This window comes from Idiotropiscis lumnitzeri, chromosome 5 (genome assembly GCF_059441095.1).
Source record: "Idiotropiscis lumnitzeri isolate Australia: NSW breed Sydney's pygmy pipehorse chromosome 5, RoL_Ilum_1.0, whole genome shotgun sequence".
In the NCBI taxonomy this organism is placed as follows: domain Eukaryota; kingdom Metazoa; phylum Chordata; class Actinopteri; order Syngnathiformes; family Syngnathidae; genus Idiotropiscis; species Idiotropiscis lumnitzeri.
Genome location: NC_142395.1, coordinates 6,341,042 through 6,352,603, shown reverse-complemented (window position 1 = coordinate 6,352,603; position 11,562 = coordinate 6,341,042). Strand labels below are relative to the sequence as shown.

At 37.7% G+C, this 11,562-nt stretch overlaps 1 protein-coding gene across 1 annotated transcript; it reads left to right on the top strand.

The window, feature by feature from the left end:
• Window positions 1–93: 93 nt before the first annotated feature.
• On the top strand, window positions 94–10,324 carry LOC148336715 (uncharacterized). The gene is made up of 13 exons (XM_088295427.1): window positions 94–240; window positions 1,126–1,322; window positions 1,942–2,079; window positions 2,297–2,414; window positions 2,869–3,055; window positions 5,221–5,362; window positions 5,474–5,629; window positions 5,731–5,786; window positions 6,979–7,163; window positions 7,311–7,711; window positions 8,129–8,225; window positions 8,971–9,271; window positions 9,355–10,324. The coding sequence occupies exons 1-13, from the start codon at window positions 118–120 to the stop codon at window positions 9,525–9,527; spliced, it is 2,274 nt and encodes a 757-aa protein (XP_088151553.1). The 5' UTR covers window positions 94–117; the 3' UTR covers window positions 9,528–10,324.
• Window positions 10,325–11,562: the final 1,238 nt, after the last annotated feature.

Below are 11,562 nucleotides of genomic sequence, written 5' to 3'. Positions count from 1 at the left end.
AAAAAAAACATTTCAATCGGCATCAGGTTCGACCTGTTGGGTGGACTCCAAAGGAAACGCCTTTTCAGAGCTGCGAAAGTAACGAAAGCAAGGTTTGAACAGATTCGTGAAGACACCATGGCAGGAGGCGTCCTACTCCTGATGCTATTGGCAGTATTGGGGTTAACTTCAGCTGGAGATTTTCGAGGGGACAGCATTATTTTTATGAAGCCACACAAGGAACCTGCTGGAAATATTAAGGTATTGTGCTCCACTTCATGGTAATGTTATGGTTTGTGTTTTCTAACTTAAGGCTTTGCGTGACTTGGACTAATCAATAAATGGTGCATTCAACGCGAAAGCAGGAGTTAAGTGATATGGATAAGATAAACCAAAGAAAAATAATTGTAGTTTGATTACGTGATTGGAAAAAATAATGTTTTATACTAGTCACTGGTCACAACTTGAAAACACACACATTTTGTGGTGACGTGTTACGTTGTCATAGTGATGGCCATGACAGTTCTTTTCAGTGAGCTGAATCATTAGAGTCAGTTCATAAAATAAAAAATTGAATTTGTAATTTATTACAGACCTCACTGGTGCTGACTCCGATTTAACATGACTTTGAATGTGAGTGGTTATTCCAAATCATAGCCACAGATGCAGATTTGTTGATCAGTTTTGTGTTTTTTACTTACCCTCTCTAAAATGTTTTTTTTTTTTCAATGCATTGTACAGGTTATTGGTTTCATTGCTGGTGGAAATGTTTGAAATTATTTATCTCTGGCTCTTTTTTTTTTGTTTATTTCACAAAAAATGAAATTTGAACAGCCTTATAGAATTCAGTTCCACTGTAGGTCTGCATGTGAGGGTGAATGGTTTTCTACCTCCATGTGTCAGTCTTGCGCCTGAGAGATGATGAAATGTATACTGTACTAATTAGTCTTATCTTAAATTATCTGGGATTGACACTTTAGCTTTCCTTTTACCCACAACATATAAATGGATGTATGGGAGGAATTGAACAGTTTATATAATACCAAACAATATTAGTCCATATTCAAAGCTGAAGTTGTGCAATAATAGCAACAGGCATGAGTTGAAACACTCATCTGATGTATTCTCCACAACTTGTCTTTGTAGGTGGTCTGCCATCACAGACAGAACGGCAGGAATAACTGTGTTCATCCATCAACTTTTACATGTGAGGCGTGTACCAGCTTGGTCAACAGTATTGTCACAGAAACAGACCAGGACAACACAGGCCAGGACAGGTGGTGTCAATCGGACAGACTTACGTTGGCAAACGTCTTATTGAATGCTTCCCATATGTCTCTGAGGTAAATCATTTTTATTGGCCTCCCATTGATTTATTTTTATTTTTTTGTAATTTATATTAGCAGAAGTTACACGTAATTCGTGAAATGAAAATCTATTAGATAGTGACTCACTGTATATTTACAATATGTATTTGTATTAGAAAATACCACATTTATATTTATCTTATATAAGATTACTTGTCATAATAGCTTTATAACAAATCATCACACAATAATAAAGAAAATGGAGCTATTTCAAGTAAAGAATATAAATATCATATCCTGTCTAATCATTGACAGCAAAAGCAAGTACCATCGTATTGATACCAACATGCCACTTGACGACAATGAATCTGTGACTGTACCTCTTCTATGTCTACCTGCTGTGCTAAACTCGCACACTTAATTTTGGACCAACACAGTATTTCTTTATGTGGATGCGAGGGAACAGGTTTACAGTATAAGTCAAGGCAACTTTTAAATTGATAGTCGTCAATTTTGGATTGTCAGTCCCTTTCATTCTCGTCACCATCATTTGTGTCACAACACAATAGCACCATACTACCAGTTATGTTGAAAATGTGCTGTTTTGAGGTGTATTTATGCTCAACACCAACAAGAGAACAATACTTCTTTTCAGTAACACAGGTTGCTGCTGGGCAACTAACAACGACATGAAAACTAATTGGACAGCCCATGCACATGTGGACCTCAGAATACGATCTGACACTGGAGCCCTTAACAACTGTCCCGTAACTACTACAGTGTCCTCCCTAAGGTAAAAAACTTGTTTCCTAAGACTCAATATGCAATAAAACACATAAGCACATCCAACACGATTAAGCAGTTCATTTTGAATTAACTATGTGATTGAAGTACAGTTGTTGTCAGCAAGTGGATGGATGGGTCAAAACACTTACTGTACTTTTCAGTGAGCACTCTATCATGGACACATCTTTCATTTAATGATGAATTATGTCTGTGTTTTTATGCAGGGTGCCCCAGAACTGTTTTGCAAATATTCCTCTTTTAGCATATGATCCAGATGGAGATCATGTGAAGTGTCACTTGACTGCAGATGCCGCAGTTCATAACAACATTACCCTAAATGAGGTAATTCCTGAATATTGGGATACGGTACCTCGTTAATAAAAGGGAAACATAGTTTGTAGCTTTTTATGGAAGCGTGGCCAACTCACAACATTGAAAAATCTGTAGACAGTTGACCCCCGCTATTCACAGGAGATCGAGACTGGGCCGCCTCGCGAATAAAAAAAATCCACATAATTGACAGCCATTGAAATGCATCGGGGAGAGAATTATTATTTATTAAAAAACAAAATATTGTGCAAAAAAATGCTGATGAAAACGGGGTGGTGCGGGGGGGGGGGGATAATGCTGCGGGGACAAAAAAACTGAAAAACTCTGAAAAAAATTGACACATTTGCGGAACCGTCAGTATGCGGGGGTCGACTGTACCACTCTACATTCAGAATAAAAAGTTGTTAAAAAATTATTTAAACATGAATGGTAACAACTTCCACTGCTTCACTTTTTGTTTCCCCAGAATACTTGTACACTAGAAAAGACAGGACAGATCCGTGATGGTGTCTACGTATTTGAATTAATGCTTGAGGATTTTCCCACAAAACGAATCAGTTTATCCTCTGCAAATGGAACATCGATATACTTGGAGAACTCCGATGAAAACGCATCACCTCTTTGCAAGCTGAAGCTGCAGTTCTTGCTCGAAAGTAAGTGATTCTTTATATTCTATAATTGTGAAGAGTTTACACGTGATGCCGAAGAGACAGCTGGGTAGATCAAAAAGCAATCATAAAACCATGATCAATTAAATACACAATAGATAATGTTGCTCTTATTTGAAATATTTTCTAAAAAGCTGGCAGGCTCAAAGACGAAGGGCAACCCGGTTTCCTTTGTAGGTTCTTGGTGAATATCCGACAACTCATCATTGACAGGAGAAACAATTAAATTACTATCCACAGCCATATACATTCCGACTCAGATTGTCATTCTCATCTGCCAGTGCATCTTCAACAATACAGTTCAACTCTCCTTAAATCTGTCCATTGAGGTTGACAAAGATGCCCCTCCTGACCAACTGGAGCACCCGAAAAGATAACTGTCTTTTCAGGTGGAGGGTGAACTGTAAAGGGATAAAGGGCAGCATCCCAAAAATCTCGACATTTACTCCTCCCCCAAACGGAATCATTTCTTGTATAGACCAGATGACCCTCTTCAAAGTCGGCAGCCATGCACTGGTGTTGCGCTCTCATTCGTTCTCTGTGCTCTCTTTCTGATCTTTTTCGGACACGTTCAGAAACACATGAACACATTGACATTTTGGGTTGACTTTATAGTTCCAACAAATAACTTAATAAACCCTTTTATTGTTCATTAAACATTTTGGGTCCAAATGGTGAACATTGTACTTTAAATTTGTGATTTTCCCGTCAATAATAAAAATAAGCACATACATATGCGTTTTTGCTCCAGTGAATCGAGGGCAAAGGAAAAAGCTTAACGCCCATAAAATCCAAAATACAGCGGCGACTGCTTTGATATTTTCAGATGTTGACGTGGACATAAGTCGAGCTGCACATGTGAATTTTGATAACAATTGTTCGTAGTTTTCTGACACTAAGCCACCTTGTGCTTTTAGACTGTGTTTTAACAAATGCAATGTCTGAGTGTCCCGACATTTGGGACACGCAATAGATGCAGACAGTGACACTGCTCCCTGCTCAACCTCAACTATACTTTGAATCGATCTCTGTGGAACTGAAGGTCACAAACGAGATTTAAGACCCGAAGTGCATGTCAAGTCATCAGTAAAGGACGCACCAATTTCCTTTTTCCGCTTCTCATCTCGCCCTCGTCCTTCTTAAAATGAAGAAAGCCAGGGCTTTCTTTTACAACAAGGAAAGATACATTTTGTTGAGGTGCAATCTACTTCAAGTTCAAACTAGAGACAAAAGTATCCGCCTTTACTTCCTGGTAGATTGCTACGTCAAACACTTCCAAATATGGGCACTCTGACCACCAGGGTGCTGCTGTCTGTCCGTCCTGTTGTCAACACGCTTCTGAGTGAGTGCCGTGTGAAAAGATCTTAACAACAACAGAATTGCTATCAAGGTTCAACTCTGATTTGATCATTTTTGTTGCTGATTCCCTTACATCAAAAATATATACTGGACATTTTCGAGAATAAATTATTGGACCTTTTCACAAACTCATACTCGATAAATCAAGAAAACTTACGAGCTGATCAGAACTTTGAAGATGTTTCTCATACACAGCCTTTACAGTAAAAGACTGGTCAACTTTTAGAAACCCATTTAAAAAGTGTTGTAGCCTTACCTAACTCAACAATGAATAAAAAACTTTCTGATACTGTAGCTAAAACGAAAAGATGATTGGAAAGGCAGGAGGGAGGCGGCAGCCAAAGCCCAATGCAATTTTGGAGCTTCTGAATGATCTGATGGCTGACTTTGATTTGAGACAGTCACAAGGAGAAGTCAATTATGGATTATTTAGTCTGGACACCAAAAGGCAGAGACAGAGGCAGGTGGTAAAAAGGTTGACAACAGTTTAGTGCAATAAAAAAAGAACAAACGAGTAACTAACACTCAGCAGATACTTAGACATGTACGGTAAAGTTTTTGTAACTCATAAATATTTGTCTGCTTCTTTAAATAGCACTTCCAATGCCGTTACTTTTAACTTGATTGTCTCCCAAAACAGAGGGGACAGTTTTTGGAAAGTGTCAGACGTCAACTACACTCATGGCCGAAGAGTAACATTGCTTTTCTTTGCAAGATGCACAAATAAAGTAGCTGCCAGTAAAGTCAATTGTTGTTTTTTTGGTGTCTCAATAATTCTGTCTTTGTTTCAGTCCTCCCTTCACTGCCAAATTGTGACCTTGGTCATGTGCAACCCAAGTTCTTGGACCCAACACCCAAACATGGTTTTGAGCTTCATGCCACAGTTGGTGCCAAGTTGATTCTTCGTGCCAAAGCACAGGCTCATCGTGCTACGTAGGTCTTCCTTGCTTGTGTTACTTATCTCTTAAACATTTACCTTACTGAGATTCAATCCATTCAGAGATCATTACTTCCCATTTTTTGTCCGTCTTTGTTTTCTCGAAGCATTAATGGCTTTCAGGTCAGTGGCCCCAACAACATGAAAAAAGAATTCAGCGACGGTGAACATGGAAAAGCTGAACTCACCTTAACGTGGACACCACAACATAGTGATGCGCACAGAGTTGTACCGGTCTGCTTCACTGCAGAGACAAATGAATCGTGAGACTTCAATGATATTGACAATGTTTGATTCATTTTTGTTGTTGATCATAAAAATAACAACACCAATCAAATCTATCGGTATCTGCTTTGTATTTCAGCCAATCAGAGATGAGGTGTGTTGTTGTCATGGTGAGCAAACCAACGTTCTTTCATGGTTTGTTATTCCAAATTATCTTATTTGATATTTGATTTTATTATGATTTTATTATTTATTATACGCAACAAAAACTAAGGAACTGACGAAGACTAAAATTGAAAAAAAAATTCATTAATGAAATAAAATGAAAACAAGGCTTTGAACAAGACAAAATGACAAATTACATTTTTAAAACAACATTTATAAAACTATTCATAAAACGAAGGAAGGTCAAACAGTCGTTTGGGAATTGTAATTTACTTTATTACACAATACTTATCGCGACTCAGTGAGGAGAAGTCGACTTATGTAGGAGTTATAACACTCTAAATTTCCACTTTATGCTGTTTAAAGTCGAATGAAAATCGAATCACATATGAACACTGTTCCCCATGCAGATGAAAGGATGATTGTTTATGATTGTCCTTCCAGCCTGCCCCATAAATTTGTAATATGTAAATATTATTGCACAGTATGTATTAATTGCTGATGTGTTCTTTCAGTTTTACGTTCAATACAGAAAAAATATATGCTATCCATGATAAAATACCAATAAACTTTCTTGTCACAGACCAAAGACATCATCTTGTGACACACAATTCTACAACCAAAAATACACCACAAAGTACAATTAGCTGAACAGTTTGGTGTTAGCATGGTAAAATAAGTGTTGAGAGAGGATTGTTTAGCAAAAGGCGTGTAGGAACTACATTGTGTATTAATAGGTCAGTAATACATTGAAAGTGAATAAAATATTATGGATAAGTACTGCGCATATTGCTACTTACAACTTTGAGATGGTATTATGACAGGAAGGTGTATTGCAACTTGGAATATTACAGTAGTTATTACATTTCATTTGATGTACAGACACGAGTATTCTGAAATGTAATGAAATAAAGGAAGAAATGGGTAGAAAAAGATCAATTCATATTTACCCTTGCTCCTTTTTGAACATGTGAGAGATCGGGAATGTTAATGAGAAAATTTAGTATCTGTTTTGTTGATTATTTATATAACTTTTGTTCTGGGCTGCTTTCCTCAATTTTTTTCCCCACAAGTTACTCTATTACGTTGCCATTTTGGTTCTATACATGTTCGAAATAAATTCTTAAAATATATATTTATATATCACACAACGTTGGAGAATACTTGTTATGGTCTAATTTAAAATGATCTTTGACTGATTGGTTGTTTTCTTCATAAAAAGTGCAAACAGGTCAAACAGTTGTGACATGCACCGCCAATCAGATGATGGTTGCTATCGAGAGATCAACATTACCTGATGTGGATGTGAACTCTCTCTCATTGAATGACCCGTCATGCTTGGTCACTTACAATGACACACATATCATTGGCACAATGTTGTTCAGCAACTGCGGCACCACAATTGAGGTAGAGACTTCTTTTTTCTACATATTGTATTTTCCACATTGATCAAACTTATTCTGCAACAATGGGTTGTTTTAAAGCACATATGAAATGCTGTCTGTTTCCTCTCTTCTGTCAATATCACATATTTTCCTTTTCTCTTAAAAACAGGATGAAGAAAAGTTCATTTTTTTCAAGAATCAGATCCACAGCTTACATGATCCGATGAAAATTGTATTCCGAAGAAAGACGGTGATAATTGGATTTTCTTGCCAATTCCCCAAAACAGCCAGCATCTCCTCAAATTATAATCTTGAGAAAACGGATTACATTTTCAGTGATTCTAGATTTGACAGTTTTAGCTATTCATTTGACGTTTATACAGACGGCAACTTCACAAGGAAGGTGCAGCCCAGTGCTTATCCAGTGCAGGTCGAGTTACTTCAAAACATTTATTTGGGCCTGAAGGCAGAATCAGGACTAGCCAATGCAAGTTTGTTCCTGGACTCATGTAAAGCCACACCTGAGGACAATCCTGACAATGATGACTTCTATGACCTTGTCAAGGAGGGGTGAGTACTGACCCAAACTGCGTTTGAAAACAGAAAGTTGTTTTTTTTCCCCCCTACAATTGAAATTGGCTCCACAAAACCTTGTTCTACCACACTTGCCATCATGTACATATTCTTCACATCATTTTCGTATGTTTTCCATTTTTATGCTTTATTCTCATTCTCTATTCAACCACAAGACGCCCCACTTGAGATTTGTTTTGTTTCAGTATTTATTTATTTATTACACCCAAACCATTACTCTTCAGCGGTATAGGGGTGAAAAAGGTCTGGCTTTAGACTGGGGCCATAATTTGTACACCTTTTGGGCTATCAACGTAAATACAATGCAATCCATCTTTATTAAAGATAACAAATAATAATGAGTAAATCACAGTGTCGGCTAATTTCTACTGCATCTAACATTTTTTTCCCCAGGTGTGTCAAGGATCAGTCTTTAAGGGTCAAAAAGGTTGATGAATTGTCATACCACTTGGAGTTGGAAGCTTTCAGATTTAACGAAGACAATGATCAGGTGACTGAAGAACATAATTCGACCTCTCTCTCATTTAACTGCCTTTCCAATTGCTTATACATTCTTATTTCTTACAAGAAAGTCAACAATAAACCATTTGCATTTACATTTGGCACTACATGCTGGGTTCAGTATGTCTGATTAAATGTTAATAGGACATATTTAATGGTTAATTCTGTTTTTTTTTTATGGCAGCAAGTTCCGATTTTAATGTGGGTCTGATTGAATGCTAAAAAACTGCAGTATATTGTGTAAGTTACTCTGGCATTATGTGATAAGATTTATTTTGCTGTATGTATTACACATTGTGATCATCAGCAAGATCAGCAGTTTTTGAGTCAAGTTGATCAACCTGCTAAACTGACATTCACTCTGTAGTAACTAAATTACTGCCATTGACGGCTTAAGACGTCAAAGATTATTTTTATTTTTTTTACTCGGCTGGTAGTGAATGAGTTAATGGAAAAATAAGGGCCCCCATAACGGTAATTCTTTATGTTTAGATAGACAGTCACCTCCAGCTAAGAGTGCTAATAAACAGTTTTAAGCCCATTTTTTTAAAAGGATATTTGTTAACTTGTAAAAACAGTTGAGTCACCGACCAGCATACAGCGTTCACATTTCGGGTTTGTCAAAGCAAAAACTCGGCCGATCGACGTCCGACCCAGCAGTTGAGAACTGACTATTACAAAGTGGTTTCATTGAATGTTTGCTCCTTAAATAATACTGACGTGCCATCTTACAGGTCTACATCACCTGCACGGTCCTCATGTGTGACTTCAACGATCTCCTCTCCAGATGTGCCATGGGCTGTCTGAACGAGCAGTTCCGCAGGCGCAGGCAAGCAGTGGGCATGCAGACCTCGACCCAAACCCTGACTCAGGGTCCTTTTCAGTTTGTGAGTGACGTTGTTCCTACTGGAGCTGTACACCACAACGGCGGTGAGATCAAAATAAATGATGCTGAAATGATTCAAGCTAACGTGAGAAAGAATGCCGACTTGGACTATGGTGATGTGATGAAAAAGAATGACGCTCCTGAGCCAGGTGCATAAATATACTGTAGAACCCATGTTTGATTCTATCTGCTTAGTGTATCATTTAACATCTGCATTCATGTCTTCTGGCAGTTTCTGGAGAAAGCAGAGTACGCCAGGAAATTAAGGAGATGCTCAGCACCAACATCAGCACTATGGTCTTTCTAAGTGCGTGCACGTTATCTATGGTAGTGTCGGCTGTGGTTGTCACCTACTACATACGAAAGAGCAAAGGAGAGGATCAGAAGTCTCTTCTGGTTTCTTAATGGGACTAGTTAGTTAACTGTAACTAACCAACCAACCTTATTCCTCAAACTGACACAAATCTATGACAGGGCCTTCTCTATTCAGGTTCATGGTCGAATGATTTGACAAAGGCCTGGATTTGTTCGGACCTTAGCCATGTGGTTGTGAATGTTGTCATGGCAATAAGCTCTTATAGACAAAGTTATTTGCATTTAACTGGATAAGGGCCAGTATACTAAGAGAAAAGTTTGCTAATAAAAGTAGGACTAAAAACAATGCTTACCATACACATTATCAGGTAGTGAATCTCAGTAGAACTACATTGTATTATAAGTAGCGCTGTCAAGTGATTACATGTTTTAACTAATTAATCGCCAAAAATTCATTAACTGCGATTGATCACATTTTTCAACTATTATTTTTTGTGAAGCTTGTAACAGGTATTTACTTGAATATCTTGTAAATCGCCAAATATGAAGTATATATATTTCTAATAGCCTTTCTTTGATATTTGAATGCTATCTAACCAATCCTCAAAATTTGCCCACATGCACCTCACTCCAGCAGTGTTTGTTTGCAAGGTCCACTGGAAACTTGAGCAGGGTGTTTTGTTCTGAGTCCTAAAGATGTACAGCGAATACGATACAGTGTTTGAATTTGGCTTTGCAAAGTATATAAAGTAAATCAAATTGAGTTAGCGGAGCTAAAATATTAAACTGCATAATTAAAAAAAAAAAAGAATCTCAAGTTAACAATTTAATTTTGACAGCCCACATCACCCAATTAACCACATCTCCCGAAAGGAGGTTATGACACATCCTAATGCATATCAGTGCTGAAAAACCTACCAAACAATTTTGCTCCACCATTGACATGAGCAAATTGGACTTGGGGATACTTGTCATGTCTCTCTCTGATCCTACTTAATATAAAAACAACCTCTAGTGCTTTTTTTCCAAAATAAAATAATAAATAAAATAAAAAAAAATGTAGATGCAGAGCAAAGTGACACTGTTTAAGCGGAAAAGAAGATTGTAACAAACGTCATATGGCAGCGAAATCTTTCTAAGCCCCTGCTTGCTTTCTTTGCCATCAAATATATGCACAAGTCAATTAAAAAAGTATGCCTTTTTTTTTTTTTTTAACAGATGTATATTGTCAATGTCAACACATTGTGTATGACTTGGGGATGCCCAAAAGATGAAATGCGGCACTTAAAGGACAAAAATTGTAAATGTTATTTGACTGCACTGAGTTTTTGTATGAATGGCAAAGGGCCAATTAAAGCCGTTTGTGAAGAGAAAACAAAACAGCTTGACTGCATAAAGATTAAACTGTCAATCATACATACTATGGTAAAAACAAATGTCCATTCAGTCTGGTTTTTCCAGTTGTTTGGAATAACACTGTCCACGTCAACATTGTGAGAAGTTCTCAGCAGTTAACATCAAGAGTTTGCTTGTTTTGTGAGGTCAGGTTCACATGAGTATGTTTACAACTCAAAATGAACATTGGGTATTAGCATAGATGGGCACTTTACCCTATTTTGTCAGGCCGTCCACTGTCCTCCGTCCGCGAGCTGGGCACCCTGCTGTCTTTACACTTTCGTCCCTATTCATTAAAATAATCGTCCTCCATTGCCTTCTGTCCTTGCGGGTCTTGCTGTTATTAACTCATTCACTGCCATTGATCACAACTTGTCCATTCACAGTCATTGTAAATGTCACGAATAAAGTCAAAATAATGGGACCAACCGGGCCCAAAGCGGCCCTGGCTAAAAGCACATGCCCCTCAGCCATTCAAGAAGACCACCTGCGGTGTTTGATGAGGTCTTTATCTGAAATAGACGTCCTCAAACACACACCACGCGTCCCTTTAAGGATTGCGTCCAATGGTCCTTCCCATAAAACTTGACAGCTCAAGAAATCCAGAAAAGGAAATCTGAATTTGCTATTTGTGTGTTTGTACTTTTTTTCCCTTTCTGCAATTTTGTGTTCTCAAGATAAGCCCTTACTTTATGTCCTAATTAACGCGAATGCCAATGCCAAGACCAAA